General features: G+C 47.1%; 2 protein-coding genes across 6 annotated transcripts in view; both read left to right on the plus strand.

Annotated features, from left to right (window-relative positions):
* The window catches only part of HERC2 (HECT and RLD domain containing E3 ubiquitin protein ligase 2), a 264,269-nt gene extending 257,219 nt beyond the window's left edge, over nt 1–7,050 (plus strand). For all 5 annotated transcript variants that reach the window (XM_073887396.1, XM_073887397.1, XM_025852085.2 and 2 more), the window contains exons 87-93: nt 1,248–1,389; nt 1,556–1,750; nt 2,390–2,502; nt 3,115–3,305; nt 4,235–4,340; nt 4,731–4,943; nt 6,026–7,050. In XM_073887396.1, the coding sequence (XP_073743497.1) occupies nt 1,248–1,389; nt 1,556–1,750; nt 2,390–2,502; nt 3,115–3,305; nt 4,235–4,340; nt 4,731–4,943; nt 6,026–6,298 (1,233 nt within the window). In that variant the 3' untranslated portion in view covers nt 6,299–7,050. The remainder of the gene's footprint in view (nt 1–1,247; nt 1,390–1,555; nt 1,751–2,389; nt 2,503–3,114; nt 3,306–4,234; nt 4,341–4,730; nt 4,944–6,025) is intronic.
* Nucleotides 7,051–14,706: 7,656 nt separating this feature from the next.
* OCA2 (OCA2 melanosomal transmembrane protein) overlaps nt 14,707–25,985 on the plus strand; it is a 480,811-nt gene continuing 469,532 nt past the window's right edge. The window contains exon 1 of the mRNA XM_073887392.1: nt 14,707–14,832. The gene's annotated coding sequence lies outside the window, so the exon portion shown is untranslated. The remainder of the gene's footprint in view (nt 14,833–25,985) is intronic.

Consider the following 25,985-nt stretch of genomic DNA (forward strand, 5'->3'; position numbering starts at 1 on the left):
TATTGTCGTTATTTGTAAGTCTTGTTTATGATTATTTGTGTGTGAGAATTAGCTATTTAAACTCACCCTAGAACTTACTAAGAAGTTAAGGATTGTGAGAGTTTAGCTGGAGGAGGCAATAGAAAAGTGTATTTTCATGAACATTTTTTTCCTTAACTTTTCATTTTGCCATTATTTTAGACTGAGCTTCTCAGGTGATTCTGAAGCACTATGTAGCCTACAAAACTGCAGGGTTACTGAGTCCACACCAGGTGAGGGCCTTGAGGGCTCTTGGTCTGATCTGTTTGAAAATCTTAGCTTAAGGTTAGAAATACAGGTAGAAAAAGTGATTGTACTTGGGGGAGATGCAGTGACCCCAAGAGTTGGAGTAGGATACATTCAGATGAGTAAAGGGAGGGGATGAAGGTTCTGTTCTGGCTGAGGTGGTGCCTCCAGGTTTGGTCTCAGCCATTTGGTTTGAAGCTCAGAGTCCTGATAGTCTGCCAAGGAGAGCTGCTTTTGGAGTTCCTGGCATCTTATTCATGGAGGCTGAGGCAGTGTGGTAAAGTGGTTGGCCATGGCTAAAGTTATGAAGTGTGAGGATGAATCATATTGTAGTTCCTGACCACGTGGATTGCCACCACCCCACGTGAATGGCCAACCGAGGTCTGTGATTTCTTGAGGGACTGTTTACTCAGACACCACCAGTCCTGAGGGGTGCTGTGCTGTGGCAACATGCTGCATGCACTCGGAGGAGCAGGGGCCATGCCTCCCATGATTATAGCAGAGCTTCCATTAGCACAGCCATCCAGTGGGCATCCTGTGTGTGAGGCCTGAGCAAGTAGACCTGTGGTGTCCAGTGAGGGGAAAGGAGTGTGAGACCAGTCTTTGAGGTGCTCAGAGCGTTTGTGTGCAGGAGGGAGGAAGAGGAGCAGTCAGAGAGAAATGAGGCTTAGTCTAGAAGCTCTTTACCTTGTACACATGTTTTCTGTGGGTTTTGCTTTGTTTTGTTGGGTGAGTGCAGCAGCATCTGAATGCTGCTGCCTGTGGGCTCCACTCGTGACAGCTCTTTAGGTCCAGCAGCAGAGTGCTGGCTGGACTTCTACCCTGGTGATCAGGGTAGGGAATAAAGGGGTAACAAGAGGGTCAAATGGCTGTAGGGCTTATTGTTGCCACAGGTGTCCTGGGCTGGTTAGCTGTGGAGGATAGTAGCTGTGTGCTTTCTGCTGCTGTAGCTGTTTCATACTTATTTCTTTTCTCATCTCTAGGTCAAACGTTCAAGGAGTAAAGGCGGCCTAGCAGGCCCTGATGGGACCAAGTCTGTCTTTGGGCAGATGTGTGCTAAGATGAGCTCGTTTAGTCCCGACAGCCTTCTCCTCCCCCACCGCGTCTGGAAAGTCAAGTTTGTGGGTGAGAACTTGCATGCACTGGCAGGCCCGTGGTCCTGAGGGTTGGCAGTCTGAGCACAGACAGTAGTGCATTGGGCGTTACAAGGACGGCTGAGAAGTCCATCTAGCTGTACCTTACGGGGCTTTGCTGGCATGACTATGAGTTGCTGACTCTCCTTTCCCTCAAGGTGAATCTGTGGATGACTGTGGTGGAGGCTACAGTGAGTCCATAGCCGAGATCTGTGAAGAACTGCAGAATGGACTCACCCCGCTTCTGATCGTGACACCCAATGGGAGAGACGAGTCAGGGGCCAACCGTGACTGCTACCTGTTCAGCCCTGCCGCCAGGGCGCCTGTGCACACCAACATGTTCCGCTTTCTGGGTGGGCCATCTCGCATGGGCATGAGGCCTCAGTTACTTAATGTCTACTCTGTCTTGGGAATGACAAATACTTTGAGTATTTGGTTTTAGCTTTCTCAGTGTGCGGGTGCAGCGACACGCAGAGCCCAACCATCAGTGAGTGCCTGGGTGCTAAGGGCCAGAAAGTGTCTGGCACACAGAGTATCTGAAATACCTTATTTCTATAGCTTAAATGTATCTGAAACTTGGGATCGGATCTGAGGGGTTTTGGTAGTTGTTCAGTCCCTCCCTTCTATTCCATTAAGTATCTGTGCTGGGTGCTCCTGTTGCTGCCTATATCTCTCCAGGTACTACACCCACCTTCCTTGAGAAACTCCATCTGTTTGTTTTGCCGTCAAAGAAATGGAGATTGACCTCTGTGTGGCTTATACCTATTGGTAGAAAGAGAAGAGTTAGTAACTAGGCCCATAGGCACAAAAGGAAACAATGAATTTAGAACAGGACAGAATGTTTTAAGGATGGACCTGTCTCCATGAATTTGGGTAACATTGGTTTAGGAGGCACTGAGGCCCAGTGTAGAGCTATTCTGTGGTGTTGATTGAACTGTATGTTTTATCATTGATTTCAAGTATCTCCTGTTACTTCTGCCTTGAATGAGCAGGTGTGTTACTGGGCATCGCTATCCGGACTGGGAGTCCCCTGAGCCTCAACCTGGCCGAGCCTGTCTGGAAGCAGCTGGCTGGGATGAGCCTCACCATTGCAGACCTCAGCGAGGTAACCACCAGGAAGGCAGGGATGGGGAAATGCGACACCTAGTGTGCCTGGTACAGAGTGCAGGGGGCATCCCTGGCTGCAGACTACCTTCTAGTAGCAAAGAAGGTCTGTGGATGTTAGGCCAGTTTGCTTCTAGAACTTGATAGACCCATCTGTTTTGTGATGCTTTGCAACTTTAAATCTTGTCAGGTAAGAAAGTTCACCATTTTTCCTGTGGAGGAGCAGAGCTTGAGAGTGGCTGGGTGGTGGCTTTGGCTTTCAGGTGGGGAGACATGACTGGCTGACCGCAGCCAGCATCTTCCCTGTGGCCATACTTCCCTGGGTACCATGACTGTAGGGTGGGATCCATCTCCAACCAGTGGCTGTTGCTCTCTTAGTGGTTAATTTTAAGGACTTCCTGGAATTACAAGCTCTTTCCTCAGCTCCCTGCATGAAGTACTTTCTCACTGCCAGTCTCTTATTTCCTGGCATGTGTAATACACCAGCAGCCTTGAGGTATGCCCAGTGCAGACTGAGGCCCCCTCATGGCTGAACACCTCAGGTGTGAACTGCAGTCAGAAGTGTGGTAAAGACCCTGACTTAACACGTGGGCTCTGTTTTTTCCCTTAAAAGGTTGATAAGGATTTTATCCCTGGGCTCATGTACATCCGTGACAATGAAGCCACCTCAGAGGAGTTTGAGGCCATGAGCCTGCCCTTCACTGTGCCAAGTGCAAGTGGCCAGGACATCCAGCTGAGCTCCAAGTACACACACATCACCCTGGACAACCGTGCAGAGTATGTCCGGCTGGCAATAAACTACAGGTGGGGTCATCTGCCTTCCATTGTTTTGATTCAGTAAATAGCAAAAATAGGAAATAGTTTGCTTGGATGGCTGCATTTTTCAGAAATACCATACAGTAAAATGCTAGTGGGCTTGGTTCCAGTGATTGCTGATCTGTAGTCATCAAAGCTTATTTTGTACTCCAAGTCAGAGTATTCGTTATTCTTGCCTGAGATTCCTGGCTCTGACTAGAAAACCAAGGTGGATAGAATTGTCCTGTTTTGGGAGCTGTCCCGGCAGAAGTCACAGGACCTGTGGGTGCCCCTCTGTGGTCTGTGAACTCTCCTGGGCAGCAGGGTGTCAGGGCTGGTCCCACCCCTGCCTGGTCCTCACACCAGCATTCCGCATGGTTGCTGTGCGGCAGGTCAGCAACGCCACCCATCTCGCTTCTGCTGCTCCTTGCTGCTTCCACCTGACATTACAAGTCCACACAGTGGACCTTGTTCTCCAGAAACACCTGGCCAGGTACTTGGTGAGATTGCACATTGGGTGGGCTTTGCTTGCTGAGTTCTGGTTGTGGGTGGTCCCGGCAAGTGTGCTGTGCTGTCCCTTTGTGTTCATTTCTGCCTTATGCCCTAACTCGCCAGTTATGAAGGCCCTGAACACAGTATTTGCTTCCAGAGGGTTCTTACTGTGGGTGCTGTGGAGCCTGGTTCTCTGATTATGCACATCTAATTCTGGCTCCTTCCTGGGTGTGCAATAAATATTAAGAATTGTGTCTTGGAAGCTCTAGGTAGTTTTTAAGATTATCTTCTATGTGCCAGTGTAGGTGAACTCGGTATGTGAGAAGCTCTGTGATGCCATTTTTATAAGGCACATGCCTTGGTCATCTGTGTGGTAAGGCTTGGTATGAGCAGGACAAGATCTACATTATCAAAGATAGAAATGCAAAGTGAGTTTTTTCTTTCAGACTCCATGAATTTGATGAGCAGGTGGCTGCCGTTCGGGAGGGAATGGCCCGAGTCGTTCCTGTCCCCCTTCTTTCCCTCTTCACTGGATATGAATTGGAGACGATGGTATGCCCCCGAGTGCTGCTGCCCTAGAACTGCCTTTTGCATATCGAGCCACCAATTCAGTGCCACTAGTTAACTTCTTGGTTAAATCTTGCACTTAATTTACATCTGAATTATGCTCATGCCTGGTGCATGATGTGAAAACATGTTTGAAAAGTGGGTGTTCCCTGCCTGCGTCCTTCCTCCCCTTGCAGCTCCCTGTCCCACACCAGGGTGGAGCACAGGGTCAAGTGCAAATCCACCTGAACACATGGTACCCGTCCTCCCAACTGTCCACTCTGGCTCTCACACACATCCTGCCTGAAACAAGCCTTGGTAGACAGAGTGCTTGACTCTGTACTGAAGTGAAAAGTCAGAAGTGTCAGCCAGCCCTGATGGTATGTCCCTCTGCAGGTATGTGGCAGCCCAGATATCCCTCTGCATCTCTTAAAGTCAGTGGCAACATACAAAGGAATCGAGCCTTCTGCATCCCTGATCCAGTGGTTCTGGGAGGTGATGGAGTCCTTCTCCAACACAGAGCGTTCCCTCTTTCTTCGCTTTGTGTGGGGCCGGACAAGACTGCCCCGGACCATCGCCGACTTCCGAGGCAGAGACTTCGTCATCCAGGTGCGGTTCCTGCATATCTTATGGTGTCAGCTGTGGGGGCATGCTCCTTGCACATGATCCTACAGCAGATTAGAAAATGGGTTTGTGGTTTTTCCTTCTTCCTGGAAACAGTAATAAAGAGCACACCCAACTTCTTTGATTTGATCACTCAAAATTTTATGACTATAGGTCTTAGGTCTCACTTTCTGCTTCTGGAAAATTTATATGGCCTCCACCAGAAGGTACTGCTATTATGTCAGCATATTTGAGATTTTGAGCACGCATGTCATTTAAAGCATGTATTTGATTCTCTGGTTGAATTAGGTAAATTAAGTAATGTTGCTTACTGGGAAAAATAAGAGCACCCATCATATTGAGAACAAGAATTTTTCTTTGATTTATAACTCTGTGGTTCAATGGTCAGAAACAGGCTTTGTTTATCTGCCGAGTGATGGGGTGAAGTGACTTAACCCCCCTCTCCCTCCTCTACCCTGAGGCAACAGGTGTGACTTTCTAGGTAGCAATACTGGGGGGATGGCGGACTTCCTCGGAGGGGCAGATTGGTGTGGAGGGTCCATGTTCCCTGCCTGCTTGAAAGGATCTGGGGATGGGCTCCTTTCTGAGCACAGCCTAACTTTAGTCTCTGACTGGGGGTGAAATAGGAGTCATTTGTCAGAGAGATCTTTGAGAGCAACATGTAGTTTTTCTCTCCCAAAATAGGTAATTCCTGGGTCCACAATTCTTGCTGGCTTCATAGTGTTTTATCTATAGTAGTTGAAAGGGGCTAATGGGTTTAAGGAGAATTCCCCATGTCAGTGTGTGCTGAGCCCACGTCCTCTGCCTGCCTTGTGCCAGACCCTGTTCACAGCACTGATTTGTCAAAAGTAATTGCCACAGGAGCCAATTGCTATTTTTGACTGTAAGTCCTAGGAATTATTGAGTTGCTCCTTTTGAGTATTTGTTTTCTATACTTGGTTATTCTTAGCCAAAAATATTATGATTTTTGTGAGAGTCAAGAGTCTAATGAACATAGTAAAAGAGATTACCAGTTCCACCTGTCCTTGTACATAGTCTCTGATTACTTAACATTTTTTCATCAATAGGTATTGGATAAATACAACCCTCCTGATCACTTCCTTCCTGAGTCCTACACTTGCTTCTTTTTGCTGAAGTTGCCTAGATATTCCTGTAAGCAGGTGCTGGAGGAGAAGCTGAAATATGCCATCCACTTTTGCAAATCGATAGACACAGATGATTATGCTCGCATAGCCCTTACAGGAGAGCCAGCTGCCGATGACAGCAGTGACGACTCAGAGAATGAGGATGTGGATTCATTTGCTTCAGACTCTACACAGGATTATTTAACAGGACACTGAGATGGAGAAAGGCCATCGCGAGACACCACGAGACTAAGCAAGGAGGCAGAGTGCTGCAGTTTAGAGTGCAGGAGGTAGTGTGTTTGATGAGAAATATTAGGTCTCTGAAATGCATGGGGGTGGGCAGGGAGACTGATCACTCATGATTGAACAATGAATGGAATAATGATCGGAAAATCAGCCTTGCACGTGGGGCACTAGGTGGACACTAACATTTATTTTTGAGACTTAAAAGGGTCTTACCCATAATGCTGCATTACATGTAGGACTTCTGTGTTTACTACAATGTGTAAATGTTTATATAAATACTGAATTGCAGCATCCCCAAAATGAATAAAAAGCTTTTTTACTTGTGGGTGCAATAGATTGTTTTTTTTTTCTTTTTTCTTCTTTTCAAGTGTTGTGTATTGTCTTGATTGTACATTGGAAATACTGTGTAATGATTAAATCGTATTATAAATATTTCAATTAATATTACCCTGAATTTGTTTATTAAAAGGTTTTTGAACATTAAATGATTAGTATTACTTAAATGCATCTAGAGGTTATTTAAACAAAAACCAAAACAAAAAGGCCATTGGTCTCCCTCTTCTCCCCAGGTGCACATTTTAGCATATGCAGTATGTAACTTAAATTGAGGCCTTTCTGTGAGCAGTATCTATCATAGCAAGTATACTATATATCATGTTTGTGTCCTGTATATCCTTAAATTTTAATTCCCTATGAATAAAACATCTGTCATAAAAATGTAAGCTGAACTTTCTTATCTGGTTAGACTAGCGCTGGTGGATGTGCTACAACCAAAAAATAATCTTTGATAGAGCATTAAAGACATTCCAGTCTAGTTTAGACTTTTTTGATTACAAAAACCAAACTCACTCCAGTGACAAAGGAGGAATGGGTAAAAGAATGGGTAGTTTCAAGGGGAGTGGCTGGTGTTGGGAGCTGGGGACCAGGAGCCTTCAGGATCAGTTCCCCTGTCCTCCACCCCCACCTGTCCTGGTTCCCATCCCATTGGCCTGAGGTCAGGCGTGTGTTTCTGGTCCATTTTGCCATGGGGTAGGATTTGAGAGCTGCGTCTTCTAGAGTTGTGTGTATGGTAGGTTCTCTGCAAAGGGAAGGACTGAGAATAGGGTAGGAGAGTTGGCTAACAGGCCTGGTGTGCTCAAACTTGAGGTAAACTAGATGAAGGCAAAAGGAGATATTTTATGTTGGGAGAGGGACACATTGTTTTGCACTAGAGAATCCAAAGAGAGAAGGTTTCTGGGAATTTATCCATGACCAAATTTGTGCATGCCCAGATTAGTCTTTTATTTTTACCTTGGCTCAAAATCTCCATAATCTGTGAGGTATTTTTTAAATCACAACCTTTTTGTTGTCAGTCAGCTTTTGCTGCATAACAAACTACCCCTAAATTTGGTGGCATACAAGATGCAACATTTGTTTCTCTCACGTATCTGGATTGGCTAGTCTTGGCTGAACGACTCTAGACAATGGGTTAGGCAGGGCTCTGCACACATGCCTTTCTGACTACCCAGGGCAAGAGAACAGTTGAAAACAGGTGAGGCCTATGCTCAGAAATGAACTGTCCCTCCACCCACATTCTGAGGGCCAACTCCCTAACCAAGTGGACTGACATGCCTCTAGAAGAGCTGTTCTCAAAATCTTGTTCGAGGACCCCTTGGTTTCCCTTTCATGGTGTCCCATAAGGTTCTCCCTTTTCCAACTATGTTTCTACATGAAGCTAAATTTTCTTCATATCCTGCAACCAAAACTATATTGTAATATACGGATGGCAGAAACAGAAGTGAGATTCCAGCTATCTTCCCATAAGCCAGATGATAAAAAGATTATAAACATGTTAATGCTCTGCTCACTAAATCACTAAATTTTTTAGTTTTGGAAAATAGTTTTTCAGAATAGTATTCATGTTAATAAGTAATGGGTTTGTTGGCACACTTCGGTGGTGCAGTTGGTTAGGCATCTGACTCTTGGTTTTAGCACAGGTTGTGGTATCGAGACTCACATTGGGCTCAACTCTCAGCATGGAGTCTGCTTGGGATTCTCTTTCTCTCCATCTGCCCTTCCTGCTTGTGTGTGCTCTCTCTCTCTCTTTCTCGCTCTCTCAAATCTCAAAGAAAATTAAGTAATGGGTTTATTTTATTTTAAGATGAATCAATATTTTAAAACATTTTAATTTTAATTTCCAATATGGTAATTACTGATAGAACCTAGATAAAAATTACTGAATGAAAAAGCATTCTGAGTCAAACTGCTGCAGAGGAGGCAACTGCAAAGTCATCACCAGAAGTGTGGTCCAGGGAACTGCAAACAGCTTGGACAGCCATGCCTTCTACCTACCTGGCTTTGTCTCTGCTGTGTTTGCACTGTTCAGAAGCAATTGCCTGAGACCTACTTGTTAGGAGCTCTTTTTCTTTAACTTCAGAAATGCTGGAGGATTATCTCTTTCCTACATTTATTCCACTCAAAAAAAAAAAAAAGAGGGACTTTGATTTTCATAGTAACGGTTTCTTCATTTTTGTCCAAGACAAATCTGTAAAACAGTTACCTGTCCTCTTCAATTTGATTTTTTAATCTTGTCGATTTATGAGGCCTGAAGTTATAGTTCATTTTTGCAGATTGAAATTAGTGCAGCAGAACCTATGGAAAGGTAAACTGTAGGAAAGACAGACACAAACTGTGCTACGAGTGGGAGTCCTCAGTCACTGATGAAGACTCCTTAATTTCATTAGCAGTTTCCATCAACATTTTGAACTGTGGATTAATCCCTTCTGAGGCAATTAGATGGTGTGATGCATCATGTGTGTTTCTCTACCAATAAAAGTAGTAGATGTGCATTTACAATGCATATGAAGCTGCATCTGTTTAGACTTAGAAAAACTTAATATGGTGCCTGACACTAGTGTTCACCTTTAGAATCCCTGACAAATTCTTTTGGTTTTCTTAGCATAGACCACCTCCAGTATTATCCCCCAGGGTCTGATAGCCTCCCCTTCCCTAGTGCTTGCTTACAGGGCTGCCAGCCTCTCGTGCCTCTGTTCGAACTTGTCCACCCTCCATGCAATCACATGGCCATCTGCCTTGCTCTGCAGTTTATTCACTTGGTACACTCCATCCTTCAGATCCCAAGTACAAACTTCAGGGGCTGGGATTGGTTTTCTTGAGCATGTCCCAGCCCTGGGAGCAGGCCTGAGTGCAGAGAAGTGCAGGGTGGTTGTGTAGTAGGTAGCCCCTGCTCCACCACTTGATTCATGACCAGGAGTGACTGCTGGCTCTGTGTTGTTGCTGGACACAGGGCCCAGTTCTGACAGGTCCACTTCTGGAAGACACACCTCATCTACAAATGGCAGCACTTGCCCCAGTGGCTGTTTGAGCACTAGAGAATGTGGAGGTAGTACCTGGCTGACAGGTGTTTAACAATGAACACTAAGGCGGGTCATTCATTTTCATCAGGCAGGGAATACTGTCCAGCATCAAGGTGACCACTGGCTTCTGAGGTTGTCAACTAGAAGCATCTGGGTTAACTAGAAATCTACGTATATCAGAAAGAGCTTCCTAAGTCCATGTACGTGTAAATTGTCTTGACTTGCAAAACTAGCTAAGATAATTTCATTTGGGGACAGTGGAAGAGAATGGAGAAGTCTGAGGTATGGGCAACTGGGCTTCCACATGCTGGCTATTCGAGTGTGGGGCCAGGCACTGGGGTTGGGGCCTCCTCCACATTGGGTCTGCTAGCCCGGGCAGGTAGGGAACATGGAGTGGGAGACCCCTGGGGTTTCATTCTGCTCCATGGACTGGGGTCTTCTGATCCTTCCTAGCTCTTAATCTCAGTACAGCTCAGCTTTAGCACTGACAAGGCTGATTAATCACTCCCTTTTTTGTAGGTAAATACTTTATAGCAAGGATCTCTGCTAGGACATGTCTCTTGGAAATCCCGATAGGCTCAGTAAGAAGGACATGAATCCTGGGCATGGAGGGGCTGGGGGCACGGCTCCTCCACCCTGAGAGCCTAGACTCTGCCCTGCCAGACCTCCAGGGTGCCAGGCAGGCTGGCCAGGGCTTGTGTAGTCACTCAGGACCTCAGGAATAGGCCACGAAGGATTACCCACCCCCATGGTATTAGCCCTAGGTCCTTTCAACCACAGGGCCACCCACGGTGAACCTCTTTCCCTTTGCAAATCTGAAAGGGAGTCCCACGACCATGGGACTTCTAACTCATGGGGAGTCCATCTGAGACTAAAGTAGCCACAGGAGTGCCCAGGGATACCCGATTATCCCACCACCCTGCAGGCTGGGCAGCCTGGCACTGCTCTTAGAAGGCACAGGTAGATGTCCAAATGCTGTCCAAGTACTCCCTGGCTGCAGGCTGCATGCTGTGGGTCCCTGAGCTGTCTGCTTGAGTGCAGGAACATGGGGGTTGGTGGGGGGGGGGCAGACCAAAGAAGGTTTGAGAACTGGTTCCACCAGCCCTGCTACACTGCGGGGTCTTTTGGCCTGTGGATAGGTGAGCTCTGCTGTGTGCAACATGGGCCACATACTGTAAACTGCCATCAGTCCAAGAGTGGTTCCTGGCCTCCTGTGCTTGGTCTTGCTGGCATGTCATAGTGGCCACAGGCATTTGGTGTCACTTGTCCCTGGGGAATTCCTTGTGTGGCATTGCTGTGACCCCAGCCCCAGCTTTACACTCTGCTGTGCATGTACATGCCCAGTGGAGGCACCAGTGCCCAGGCCCCTTTGCTATCCCTCTTCCTTTAATTGGCTTGGATAGAAGGAGGTCCTTGGAGGGACCATAATTTCTCAAAGCAGTAACATCCCAGGCTCAGCACAGGGCACAGGGAAACTTGAAGCTGACACACTGGTCCTAGTGGAGCTGGCACAGGTATAGGACTCTGGGCATTGCCCCCTGACTTACCCAGGCTGGAGTGGGCTAGACCTACTGCTGGTGGGAAGCCTCAGGGACACTGTTCTCATGGGTGAGCAGGTGTGAGGAGCAGGCTCTTCCCAGCCACAGGGAGCCCTGGTTCGTGGGCCCCACCCCAGCCACTTTTTTTTTTTTTTTAAGATTTTTTAATTTATTTACTTGACAGAGAGAGAGAGAGAGCACAAGCGGGGGGAGCGGCAGGCAGAGGGAGAGAGAGAAGGAGGCTCTCTGCTGAGCAAGGAGCCTGATGCAGGCCTCGATCAGGACCCTGGGATCATGACCTGAGCCGCAGGCAGCCACTTAACCGACTGAGCAACCCAGGCGCCCCTCACCCCAGCCACTTTTCAAAGATTTTTTTTCCCTATACAATGGAATCTACACAATGAATTTTCCTCTAGCTCCTTACATTAAAAAAATAAACTTTTAGAGCAATTAGGAGCAGTTCCTATTGCTCCACAGCTCATTACATTTTAAACTGCCTTTAAAGTGCAGACTTGAAGGCCAGAATTCCTCCCATTGTTTGCATCATGCCTTCATTGTTCCCTTGCTGCATCCTTGGCTAGGATGCAGTCTGTGGTGATTTAAAATATGGCTCTAATGTTCTTTGACATTTTTCCCATCAAGAACCGGAGACTGTGTCCTTCCCTTTGAACCTAGCCTCTGTGATATCTTGACCAGTGGAGTATGATGGAAGTGACACGTGCCAGTCCTGGATACAGAGCTGAAGGAACTGGCAGCTTCCAATTCCTGTCCCTTGGGGCCTTGCCGCCATGCTGTGAGGGAGTCCAAGAATCAGGGCAGAAGCCACATGGGAGGGCAGGCAATCCCACAACAGAAATGAATGAGGCCACCTCCCAATACTTCCAGTTCCCAGTCTCAAATTGCTTCCTGCCTTTGTGCCACCTTGACTGTACTGGGGCTCAGATGAACTCTTTCCATGGTGCCTGAGTTCCAGACCCATGGCATCTGGAAGCATGATAAAATGGTATTTTTCCCACTAAACTTGGGCTGGTTTGTTACATAGCAGTAGATAAAGGGCACCCATGTGAGTCTGCATTTGATTTTTCTTTCTCAGGTCACTCTCTCGGCTGGACTAAGAGACAAGAAAGCTGCCCTGGCTCTCTGCCCAGTGTCCCCTCTCTCCTACATCTCTTAGGGGTCAGTGAGGCTGGGCTGAGTTGAACCACCTGTGGGCAGCAGTGGGTGAACAGGATGTGTAGCCGATGCAGTTAGAGCAGGCAAAGGCTGGTGGCCAGAGAGGCCTGCACAGTGGGTGGTCACAGGGACCCCTGAGAGAAGGTAGGATTTCCAAAGGAGAGCTGCAGACAGATTTCCATGTGAAGTGGCGGTTGAGGACTGGGATGGAGATGGCTCTGAGTCACATCTGTCTGTTGAGGGTGAGAAGCCAGGGGCACTTCACTGGATCACCCACAAACACATAAAATATGCTCATCCACACATCCATATAAAACCCACCACTACTTCTATCATGTAAGCAAACAGATTTTATTACAGGTATTTCAGAATTTATACCTCCAAGCACTGTATATTTGAAAAGAGCCACCTTTATTTAGCCTTTATGTCTGATTCCAATGATACTCCTTTTTGCGAAGACCATTTAGAAAGCTCCTATTTTAGAATTTCTCTCAGGAATTTCCCAAGTCATCCAAGAAAAGTGTGACTCTATGGTTAGATTTTGATGAAGTCTTCCTGCCCAGCTCAGGATCACTACATCATTTCTGAGACTGTCCCCACTCACTTCTGACTGAAGAAATTCAGAACTTCTCCATGGTACAGTGCCAGCACCATGAATTATGCTGTAGTTTCCACTAATATTATCTCCATCCAATCCTCATTCTTAACTGCCTGAATCCCTAATTGGACCTGGCTTCAACTAGCAAGAGGGTGGCTTAGCAATGATTAAGGAGCCCAGAGATGGAGAGCTTGAAACTTAGTCCAGCATGGAACCCTGCTCTGTGTGGGCTTTGTTGCCATGTGGGTTGGGACATGTGGATGCCAATCCCTGGCAGGGGTGGGATTTCTTCCATAACTTGGGCCACATGCACTCACTCCTGGAGCAGGGATAGTTGATCCCACCACAAATATTTAACAGCTACATAAAGAATATTAGGGGCTTTTGATGAAGGAGGAAGAAGGAAGCATGCAGTCAGCCCTGCTGGCCAGGCGGAGTCAGCAGGTGAACGTTAGAAACACAGGCATCTGGCTGAGTACACAGGTGAACATTAGTAACCCAGGCATTAGTAAACTATGTGTTTGGTCATAGTTGCCCTCCTTGTGCTTCATGATCCTCCTTTGGACCTGTCAGCCTGCACACCAAGGCTCCCCAGGTGTGGATATTATTCTGTAAGGAGGGCAGTAACCATTAAGGGTGCCTGCACATTCATACTCTGGGCCCCCTGTGACACTATCCTGAATTGGTGTTTCTTGAGGTGCTGGAGGAGGATGCTCAGGCTCAGGGATGAGCGTCGATACGTCAGCATTTCTGCTGTGGTCACAGACTCCACAGTGCCCTGCCCCACGTGGATGGAGTCACCAGGCACAGCACATGTGAGCTGTGTCACACATGACGTGCACAGTAATCTGACACGAGGTGTCTGAAATGCCATACTGGACCTTATCTCAGACAACTTGGGCTCCCTGTGGTTGTGGCCAGCCCTGGGACTGCAGTGTGGCAGTGTTTCTGTGTGTGTCCCTGTCTCTCTGTGTGGTTAATATGTCTGTGTACAGTGTATACTTGTGGTATGTGTGTGTCTCTGTGTAGTTTCTGTTCTGTGTGTATGTGTGTGTATTTGTGCGCCTGTATTTCCTTGTGTGTGTATGCAATTTATGTGTCTGTGTGGTGTGTGTGTCTATGTGTCTACTTATCTGTATCTGTGTTTAGTTTGTGTGTCTGTGTGTCTGATGCATCTGTCCGTGCGTTTGTGTACCTCTGTGTTGACGTCTCTTTATGTGTGTTGTATGAGAGAAAGAGTGAGCTTTCCACAAATGTAACATTGACCCCAGTCCTAGTCTGGAGAGGAAACAGGCGATGAGAAAATAAGAGGAATGCTGGTCAGGTTTATCAGCAATAGCTGAGAACTCTTCAAATGCAGAAGAGAAAAAAAGGAGGCAAAATAGTCACGTTTTCCGAATTCTTGTTCATAGGGAAAAACCTGTACTTGGCTACCTTCAATAAACTAGACCTTGTAATGGGCACAGCGAGCAGACTTCGTCAGCTTTCAGAGAGGGTCTGACCTTTTATCAAGAGCATTTTTTCTCCGTTTCCTGAGTCTCCTGTAGCTCTTGGGGTGAGGGAGCCCCCTTCTCCAAGTCCTGCTGGCTGCCCTGGGTCGGGGGGCGTTGCCCGCGGTGACGTCTGTGGGCGTGGTCAGGCTGGGAGGTGCGGAGGAGGGCTGCCCCGGCCCGCGCCCTGCGCCTGCAGTTTTTCTTGCTCAAGAGTATTGCTCTCCACTCAGCGTTCCGGAGCTATCAGTTTGGACCTTACAACTTCACTTTTGTTGAGAGAGATCAAATCTTCAGGCCAGTGGGGAGAGAGGAGGTGAGGAACTAACCCGTCTGTTCTGGGGAGCAGGTAGGGTTTTGATAATCCTGTGTTCAGTTGTTACTTTGTGGAGCAAGGAAAGTTCGTCTGTGGGAAAATGAGTAGTTGGCATGAGCATAGGGCGCTCACTCCGACACCAAGCATTTTCTGGATTTGATGGGAGCAGCTCACTAAGAGGCAGGTTCCCAGGACAAACAGGGTCCCTCATTCCGGGGTGGGCCATGGGGATATTGAGCGGAGTTTGGACGTGTTCAGACAATTAACGTTCTGCTTGAACTGCAGGGCGGCATCTGCTGCCACCGCCGGCTTCACACACGTGAGCGCTAGTCAGGCGTTTCTGTGCAATGGAATGCGCCAGGGGGGAACATTAAATCCCCCAGAGCCTCTTTTTTTTCCCCCCCCACTCTGGCCACACACAGCGGAATAAGTGGATTTAATGTCGCTAGCTCCTTCCAAGGACATGGATATTAAGCACAAGCTTCCCCGTGTGTGGACATTTTTGTGTTTACAGACCCAGACCTGGGCCAGGGGCTCAGCAGGTGCCTGGCATTGCACCACAAAGGACTGGCTGCTTGTGAAGTCCTGCACAGCCAGGGTCTGGGGGCACGTCACAGGTAAAGGGTCTGCAGGGTGAGGACAGCCCTCAGACTCTGGGTTTGTGAGCCTTTGAGAGGTCAGTGGAGACAAGAAGGCAGCTGCACATGATCTAGGCTGCAGAGGGGAGCTTGGGGGCATCGCCTGTCCACCAGAGAGATCTAAGCCTCTTGGGAAAGGGGAGAGGAGTAAAGCCGTTTAACTCCAGGGTGTGGGGGAGACTGGGGGGTGGTTGGGTGGAGGATTGGGGTGCGGTGGGGAAGAGTTGGGCCTGCGTGGAGACATGTAAGGCCAGAAAAGGGGAAGGATAAGGTAGAAGCTTAGAGGCTCAGAGGAGGTGGTCTGCAGAGGAGGGGTGAGCGGTTGTGCAGCTCGGCGAGTTTTCCATCTTTCCTATATAGTGGAAATAGAGGAAGAGACCCCACAGACCAGGTCTCTCTGGTTAGCTCCTGTGGGCGGCTGCACCACCTTGGGGAGGCCCTTTCCTGTGCATCCGGGGGTGCTCCTGCCAGCGGGCTCCTCTCATACAGTCGCCCATGCACTGGGCACTGGTGCTACCTGAGCGGCCCAGTCCTGCCCATGGTGGGGCCCGACTTGGTGCCCTCTCTGGCCTCTCGGTGGTGAGGTCGGTGCTCTGGCCGCACCGCTGTGGTTTCCGTGCCCCCAACCCAATGTGCACTGCGAAGCAGGAGGCACGCTCCACGGGAGACAGTAGTGAGGACTCGCCCCAGGGCAAGTCTGTTTTTTGAGGGGCAAAGGACAGTTTCAAACTGGTTTGCAGGATGGACAAAAGTCAACAACATAGCAACACAGGAATAAGGGGAACAGCTTGAAGTGCAGGTAGAAGAGACAGCCTCTCCTCGCGTGGGGGCTGGCAGCAGGGCCTGACATAAGAGGGGGTCCTGCCGAGGGCAGGAGGCAGCCCAGGGTGGCCCAGGTCCAGACTGCAGCAGTGGGGCATCACTCCTGGAGGTCTCTTGGGCATGCTTCTGAGCACAACCCACTCGTGACCTTCCCTGGGCACAGCACAGGAAGGGCAACTCTCGTCACAGGATCGGAGACTGTGTAAAACGAGAGCATAAAAGGGCAAACAGTGCTGTTGGGTTGCACGTTCTAGAAACTTCTACCCAAGTTCACACGTTGCAAATCCCATCTGAAGGGATACAGAGGCAGACTGTGCGCTGGCCTGGTGTGGGGCAGAGGCATAGCCTGCGCTGTGCTACTCACTGCAGAGACACATCTACCTTTCCGCAGGGCGAACTGAGAAGGAGGCTGACCCCTGGGCCTGGGCTGTACCGGCCCCCTCCCCCCCAGGGGCTGTGCCTGTTCCTTTTCTGGCTTAATCAACTAGAAGAAGTGCAGTGGACTCAGGCACCTCTGACACAACCCCGCCCCCACGGACAGCCGCGCCCCTGCAGACACAGACCCTACTACAGAGGCACCCCTACAAACTCAGCTGTTACCTGCAGAGGCAGCCACACCCCTAGACGGCTCTGAACTGACCGCGAAGCTTTGGGCCTGAGTAGTGCTTAACGTGGCAAGGACTATTGGATGACTGGAGTGTTTTCTTAGGACCTTAGACTGTCCGCAAGAGGAAAGCAAATCGCTGCGGAGCGATTTCTTTTTAATAAGATTTTCACAGCAGCCAATATATATTTTTCTTTTTCTCTTTTCATTATTGTATAATGTCAAGTGATCAAAGAACTTGAAGGAAAGTGTCTTTAAAATTTACGAAGGTACTGTATTCCAAACGATGTATATTGTCGCTGCTGATTTATGCACTACTGTGAAACCAAAGTGTCGGTCTTCATTCAGTAATTCAGTTTGTTTAATTGGCATGCCTGTGCAGGGGACGGCACCGAATCCCCAGGACAGGAGGCAACGCAGTGCACCAAAAAGACAGTTGTTTAGGTGCAGCTTGCTGGCCTGAGGGGCACCAACGACAGGCTCCTGGGACCCCTGTCGTACTCCTGCTTCCTGTCCCTCATGCCTCTGCCAACCCATTTGCACCAAACCTGAGCGCTGCTCCATAATGCCAGCAGACTCTACTGTGCCTACAAAACCCCAGCCAAGTTCTGCTGTCAAGAACCATCAGAAGGGGCTGGGGGTGCCCAGGCCTGGCTTTAGCATCTGAGAAGACAACTCACAGATTCCCCCCCGGCTTTGTTACATCCCCTCAATTGTCCGGTCATCCCCTCAGATCAGAGCAACTAACAACAACTGCTGGATCACGTTGAGAAGGGGCCAAAGGCAGAATTCCATTCCCCCCTCAGTAGGGACAGATATTGGAGCCTGTGTCTGGTGCCCTGTCCCTGTGCACTGAGCCCTGGCCTCTGGCCACTCTTGTATCCAGACCTGTCCTCCCAATGAGTTCCTCCCCAGGTTGTGGGCACATCTGCAGGAGGAGCAGCAAGGTCAAACAGCATAACCGGAAGCAGGGATGGTGAGCTTCAGCTATGCCTCCAGGCAAGGCATGGGTAGGGAGGGGGTCAAGTCTGTGGCAGGACAGACCAAGGAGGGGCCTATAGGGGTGGGCAGGGCTCTTGCAGGACCTGGAGGGATCCTGGAGGGGAATCACTGCTACAAGACTGCTGGGGAAGGAAGCAGAGCCAGAGGACACATTCAGGACCAGGTGGGAAGACAGGAGCATTCCATGGGGTTTGAAATATCAGCCATAATATCTATATTTTTCTAAAAGTTGGTGGCAATTTGGTCATTTTGGTATGAATCTTGCTCAGAGGGAAAGGACCGGGCTCAGCCATGGTGGAGGCTGGGCTGGCAGAGGGGCACTGCCCCTCTGTTACCACTCAGACCTCATATAGTGGCTCTCCCACCTCTGTCCCTATTCAGGATACAACTGCACCCAGGGTCTCAGGGGTGTAGCCCTTCTTCTGCTGACTGTGGATGTTCTGTCCCAGTCTGAGCTCAGCCCAATGCTCAGGGCAGCCTCTGTGGAGTCTTTTTTTTTTTTTTTTTTAAGATTGTATTTATTTGACAGAGAGAGACACAGTGAGAGAGGGAACACATGCAGGGGGAGTGGGAGAGGGAGAAGCAGACTTCCTGCTGAGTGGGGAGCCCGATGCTGGGCTCAATCTCAGGACCCTGGAGTCATGACCTGAGCTGAAGGCAGACGCTTAACGACTAAGCCACCCAGGCAGCCCTCTGTGGAGTCTTTAGGAGTGAGCCCCAGGCATCTCTCTGCAGGTCAGACATACTGGGCTCAGTGGGGAGAGGCCAGGCTGAGACTGTGGGCCCCGGAAAAGTGCAGCCACAGACTGGGATGCTGGGGGGTGTTCCCAGAGGTTAGTCTGTGGGCTAGGATGTTGGGAGAGTCCTTCCAGAGGATGGGCTGTGGCCTGGGATACTGGGAGGCATTCCTAGAGGATGGGTAGTGGGATGGGGTATTGGGGTCCTCAGAGGACAGATTGTGGGCTGGAGTGTTGGAAGGTGTTCCGAGAGAGTGGTCCATGGGCTGGGGTGTTGGGGTCCCCCCAGAGGACAGACTGTGGGACTGGAGTGTTCCAGCCACCTGCGTGAAAATTAATGACCAGAAGGTGCAAGAAGCAGGATTTGGGATATGTTTAGATGAAATGGATGAGAAAGGTAAGAGAAAAAGAGAGACCTCTGGGTGAGCAGAGCCCTTTGAGACCTTGAGAAGGTGGCCAGGAACTGGGCTGAACAAGAGCAGAGGCACTGGGCAGTGCTGAGCCAGGGTGCAGAGGACACTGTGAGTGGGAGACTCAGCTCAGAGCTAGTTGGGTCAAAAGATAGACATCTTCAGAGAGTGGCTGGTGTTTAAAGCCAATCCTGAGATCTTCTAGGGATGGTGGGCCTGAGGTGGAGGCTGGGAAGAGTAGAAGGAGCCAGCAAAGGAGAATGAGGAAGAGCTACAGCCTCAGTGAACCCTGAGAAGGCGGGGTTCTAAAAGAGAAGGCAGTGCAGGGAAGGCTGCTGAGAACCTGAGAAAGGGCCAGAGCTTTTCTTTTCTTTTATGTTAATCACCATACATTACATCATTAGTTTTTGATGTAGTGTTCCATGATTCATTGTTTGTGCATAACACCCAGTGCTCCACACAGAACGTGCCCTCTTTAATACCCATCACCAGGCTAACCCATCCCCCACGGCCCTCCCCTCTAGAACCCTCAGTTTGTTTTTCAGAGTCCATCGTCTCTCATGGTTCGTCTCCCCCTCTGATTTCCCCCCTTCATTCTTCCCCTCCTGCTATCTTCTTCTTTTTTTAAAAATTTTATTATGTTACGTTAGTCACCATATGGTACATCATTAGTTTTTGATGTAGTGTTCCACGTTCCATTGTTTTCCTATAACACCCAGTTCTCCATGCAATACGTGCCCTCCTTAATACCCATCACCGGGCTAACCCATCCCCCACGCCCCTCCCCTCTAAAACCCTGTTTGTTTCTCAGAGTCCATAGTCTCTCATGGTTCATCTCTCCCTCCGATTTACCTCCCTTCATTTTTCCCTTCCTTCCCCTAATGTCCTCCATGCTATACCTTATGTTCCAAAAATAAGTGAAACCATATGATAATTGACTTTCTCTGCTTGACTTATTTCACTTAGCATAATCTCCTCCAGTCCCATCCATGTTTATGTAGAAGTTGGGTATTCATCCTTTCTGATGGCTGAGTAATATTCCATTGTATATATGGACTACCTCTTCTTTATCCATTCAGGTTTTGAAGGGCATCTCAGTTCTTTCCACAGTTTGGCTATTGCGGACATTGCTGCTATGAACATTGGGGTGCATATGGCCCTTCTTTTCACTACATCTGTGTGTTTGGGGTAAATACCCAGGAGTGCAATTGCTGGGTCATAGGGTAGCTCTATTTTTAATTTTTTGAGGAACCTCCACACTGTTTTCCAAAGTGGCTGTACCAACTTGCATTCCCACCAACAGTGTAAGAGGGTTCCCCTTTCTCCACAACCTCTCCAACATTTGTTGTTTCTTGCCCTGTCCATTTTTGCCATTCTAACTGGTGTAAGGTGGTATCTCAATGTGGTTTTGATTTGAATTTCCCAGATGGCTAATGATGATGAACATCTTTTCATGTGTCTGTTAGCCCTTTGTATGTCTTCTTCAGAGGAGTGTCTTTTCGTATCTTCTGCCCATGTTTTGACTTGATTATTTGTTTTTCGGGTGTTGAGTTTGAGAAGTTCTTTATAGATCTTGGATACCAGCCCTTTATCTGATATGTCATTTGCAAATATCTTCCCCCATTCTGTCGGTAGTCTTTTGGTTTTGTTGACGGTTTCTTTCGCTGTGCAAAAACTTTTTATCTTGATGAAGTCCCAATAGTTCATGTATGCCCTTGCTTACCTTGCCTTAGGCGATGTTTCTAGGAAGAAGTTGCTGCGGCTGAGGTCGAAGAGATTGCTGCCTGTGTTCTCCTTTAGGATTTTGATGGACTCCTGTCTCACATTTAGGTCTTCCAAACATTTTGAGTCTATTTTTGTGTGTGGTGTAAGGAAATGGTCCTGTTTCATTCTTCTGCATGTGGCTGTCCAATTTTCCCAACACCATTTGTTGAAGAGACTGTCTTTTTGCCATTGGACATTCTTTCCTGCTTTGTCAAAGATGAGTTGACCATAGAGTTGAGGGTCCATTTCTGGGCTCTCTATTCTGTTCCATTGATCTATGTGTCTGTTTTTGTGCCAGTACCATACTGTCTTGATGATGACAGCTTTGTAATAGAGCTGGAAGTCCGGAATTGTGATGCCGCCAGCTTTGCTTTTCTTTTTCAATATTCCTCTGGCTATTTGGGGTCCCTTCTGGTTCCATACAAATTTTAGGATTATTTGTTCAATTTCTTTGAAAAAAGTGGATGGTTATTTGATGGGGATTGCATTGAATGTGTAGATTGCTCTAGGTAGCATTGACATCTTCACAATATTTGTTCCTCCAATCCATGAGCATGGAACGTTTTTCCAATTCTTTGTGTCTTCCTCAATTTATTTCATGAGTATTTTATAGTTTTCTGAGTACAGATTCTTTCCCTCTTTGGATAGATTTATTCCTAGGTATCTTATGGCTTTGGGTGCAATTGTAAATGGGATCAACTCCTTAATTTCTCTTTCTTCTGTCTTGTTGTTGGTGTATAGGAATGCCACTGATTTCTGTGCATTGATTTTATATCCTGCCACTTTACTCAATTCCTGGATGAGTTCTAGCAGTTTGGGGGCACAGTCCTTTGGGTTTTCCACATAAAGTATCATATCATCTGCAAAGAGTGAGAGTTTGACTTCTTCTTTGCTGATTTGGGTGCCGTTGATTTCTTTTTGTTGTCTGATTGCTGTGGCTAGGACTTCTAATACTATGTTGAATAGCAGTGGTGATAGTGGACATCCCTGCCACGTTCCTGACCTTTGGGGGAAAGCTCTGAGTTTTTCCCCATTGAGAATGATATTTGCTATGGGTTTTTCATAGATGGCTTTTATGATATTGAGGTATGTACCCTCTATCCCTATACTCTGAAGAGTTTTGATCAAAAATGATGCTGTACTTTGTCAAATGCTTTTTCTGTATCTATTGAGAGGATCATATGGTTCTTGTTCTTTCTTTTATTAATGTATTATATCACACTGATTGATTTGCACATTTTGAACCAAGCTTGCAGCACAGGGCTAAATCCCACTTGGTCGTGGTAAATAATCCTTTTAATGTACTGTTGGATCCTATGGCTAGTATTTTGGTGAGAATTTTTGCATCCATGTTCATTAAGATTATTGGTCTGTAATTCTCCTTTTTGATAGGGTCTTTGTTTGGTTTCAGGGTCAAGGTAATTTTGGCGTCATAAAACGAGTTTGGAAGTTTTCCTTCCATTTCTATTTTTTGGAACAGTTTAGAAGAATAGGTATTAATTCTTCTTTAAATGTTTGGTAGAATTCCCCTGGGAAGCCATCTGGCCCTGGGCTTTTGTTTGTTGGGAGATTTTTGATTTCTGCTTCAATTTCGTTAATGTTTATAGGTCTGCTAAAGTTTTCTATTTCTTCCTGGTTCAGTTTTGGTAGTTGATACATCTCTAGGAATGCATCCATTTCTTCCAGATTAACTAATTTGCTGGCATAGAGTTGCTCATAATCTGTTCTTAAAATTGTTTGTATTTCTTTGGTGTTGGTCGTGATCTCTCCTCTTTCATTCATGATTTTGTTGATTTGGGTCCTTTCTCTTTTCTTTTTGATAAGTCTGGCCAGGGGTTTATCAATCTTGTTAATTCTTTCAAAGAACCAGCTCCTAGTTTTGTTGATCTTTTCTACTGTTCTTTTGGTTTCTATTTCATTGTTTTCTGCTCTGATCTTTATTATTTCTCTTCTCCTGCTGGATTTAGGCTTTATTTGCTGTTCTTTCTCCAGCTCCTTCAGGTGTAGGGTTAGGTTGTGTATTTGAGACCTTTCTTGTTTCTTGAGAAAGGCTTGTATTGCTATATACTTTCCTCTTAGGACTGCCTTTTTTGTATCCCAAAGATTTTGAACCGTTGTGTTTTCATTTTCATTGGTTTCCATGAATTTTTTTAATTCTTCTTTAATTTCCTGGTTGACCCATTCATTCTTTAGTAGGATGCTCTTTAGCCTCCATCTATTTGAGTCCTTTCTGACTTTCCTCTTGTGATTGAGTTCTAGTTTCAAAGCATTGTGGTCTGATAATATATATGGAATGGTCCCAATCTTCTGGTACTGGTTGAGACCTGATTTGTGACCTAGGATGGGATCTATTCTGGAGAATGTTCCATGGGCACTTGAGAAGAATGTGTATTCTGTTGCTTTGGGATGGAATGTTCTGAATATATCTGTGAAGTCCATTTGGTCCATTGTGTCATTTAAAGTCTTTATTTTCTTGTTGATCTTTTCCTTAGATGATCTGTCCATTTCAGTCAAGGGGGTGTTAAAGTCCCCCACTATTACTGTATTGTTGTTGATGTGTTTCTTTGCTTTTGTTATTAATTGGCTTATATAATTGGCTGCTCCCATGTTAGGGGCATAGATATTTACAATGGTTAGATCTTCTTGTTGGATAGACCCTATAAGTAGGATATAGTGTCCTTCCTCGTTTCTTATTACAGTCTTTGGCTTAAAATCTAATTTGTCTGATATAAGGATTGCCACCCCAGCTTTCTTTTGGTGTCCATTAACATGGTAAATGGTTTTCCACACCTTCACTTTCAATCTGAGTGTGTCTTTGGGTCTAAAATGAATCTCTTGCAGATAACGTATCGATGGGTCTTGTTTTTTTATCCAGTCTGATAGCCTGTGTCTTTTGATAGGGGCATTTAGCCCATTGACGTTCAGGGTAACTATTGAAAGATATGAATTTAGTGCCATTGTATTGTCTGTAAGGTGACTGTGACTGTATGTTGTCTGTGTTCCTTTCTGGTCTATGTTGCTTTTAGTCTCTGTCTTTGCTTAGAGGACCCCTTTCAATATTTCTTGGAGGGCTGGTTTCGTGTTTGTAAATTCCTTTAGTTTTTATTTGTTCTGGAAGCTTTTTATCTCTCCTTCTATTTTCAATGACAGCCTAGCTGGATATAGTATTCTTGGCTGCATATTTTTCTCATTTAGTGTTCTGAATATATCATGCCAGTCCTTTCTGGCCTGCCAGGTCTCTGTGGATAGGTCTGTTGCCAATCTAATGTTTCTACCATTGTAGGTTACAGATCTCTTGTCCCAAGCTGCTTTCAGGATTTTCTTTGTCTCTGAGATTTGTAAGTTTTATTATTAGATGTCGGGGTGTTGACCTATTTTTATTGATTTTGGGAGGGGCTCTCTGTGCCTCCTGGATTTTGATGCCTGTTTCCTTCTCCACATTAGGGAAGTTCTCTGCTATAATTTTCTCCAGTATACCTTTCTGCCCCCGTCTCTCTTTTTCTTCTGGGATCCTAATTAATCTAATGTTGGTTCATCTTATGGTATTGCTTATCTCTTGATATAAGAGATGTCTCTTTATAGAGAAATATATGTATATGCCAAAAATAAGGGTAACTACTATGAAGGGATAGAATATGACTCTAAAAATGAAAAATAAAAAAGATTTTTTAAAAAAGGTTTTGATAGGCTCCTGGGTGGCTCAGTTGTTGGGCGTCTGCCTTCGGCTCAGCTCGTGATCCTGGAGTCCTGGGTTCGAGCCCTGCATCAGGCTCCCTGCTTGGCGGGAAGCTTGCTTCTCCCTCTCCCACTCCCTCTGCTTGTGTTCCCTCTCTCTCTGTCTCTCTCTGTGTCAAATGAATAAAATCTTTTAAAAAAAGGGGGGGAATTGATAAGATGTTGGTTGAAAAAGGGAAAAAGCAAATGTCAAAAAAAAGATAGTTAAAAAAAAATTAACTCTGAAAGACTAAAGAATCATGGTAAAATGCCATGAATTCTATGTGCATTATTCCCCTAGCGCTGGAGTTCTGTCATTCTCATTGATCGGTAAACTTGGTCTTGGCTGGCTGTTCTTGCTGATATTCTTGGGGAGGGGCCTGTTGCCATGGTTCCCAAAAGTGTTTGCCAGAGGTGGAATTGCCCTGCCCTTGCTGGGTTGGGCTACGTATTATGCTTGGGTTTGCTCTTGGGAGCTTTTGTTCCCTGCAAGCTTTCCGTACAGCTTTGGGGGACGAGAGTGAAATGGTGGCCTCCCAATCTCCACCCCGGAGGAGCCGAGAACCTGGGGCCCCGCTCCTTAGTGAGCCCCCAGAGAAAAGCAGTCAATCACTCCCGTCTCCCTGGTCTCCGGCGCACTCCATGCTCACCAGGCCTGTGACCGAGCATTTCTATCTCTGGTGCACGACTCCGTGTGCAGTCTCCAAACCCAGCAGATTCCTCCAGTGCACTCCTGTGCCGCTCTGCCCTGGGGAGGAAGGGGAGTCTCCCCGGATCTGCCACTTGTTGGGTCCCTGCTGGAGGAGCAGTGGTCCAACTGTGCCACGGATCACAGTTTATGGCAATCCCGAGCTGAGACCCTGCTCCTCAGCTCCATCTCTGCAGCCAGCTTCCCCACTCCAATACCTGGGAGCTCTGTCGCACTCAGGCACCCCTGTCTTTCTGTGACCCTGAGTGTCCTGAGACCACAGTGTCCCAGCGAGGGTTCCATCCCCCGCTTAGCCACTGAAGCAATGTCCCTCAGCGGAGCCGACTCCTAAAAGTTCTGATTTTGTGCTCCGTGGGTCTATCACTTGCCAGAATCGGCCAACGGAGGCCCCCTCCCCCGCTGTCTATCCTCCCAAATATCGCCTTGGATTGACTTATCCATACGTCCTACCTTCCAGAAAGTGGTCGCTTTTCTGTTCAGAGAGTTGTTGCTATTCTTTTCTTCGATCTCCTGTTGAGTTTGTAGGTGTTCAGAATGGTTTGATCCCTATCCAGCTGAATTCCTAAGACCAGACAGAATCCAGGTCTCCTACTCCTCCACCATCTTGCTCCGCCCCCGTTTTCATAATATTCTCTTATGATTGTTTGTATAGCTGCAGTATTGGTTTTTATTTTTCCTCTTTCATTTGTAATTTTATTATATGTGTCTTTTTTTTTTGATAAGTCTGGCTAGAGGTTTATGAATTTTCTTTATCTTTTCAAAGAACCACCTCCTGGTTTCATACGT

The sequence above is a fragment of the Callorhinus ursinus genome, unplaced genomic scaffold, assembly GCF_003265705.2.
Source record: "Callorhinus ursinus isolate GAN/ISIS: 27379988/994484 unplaced genomic scaffold, GSC_fseal_2.0 scaffold78, whole genome shotgun sequence".
Taxonomy (NCBI): domain Eukaryota; kingdom Metazoa; phylum Chordata; class Mammalia; order Carnivora; family Otariidae; genus Callorhinus; species Callorhinus ursinus.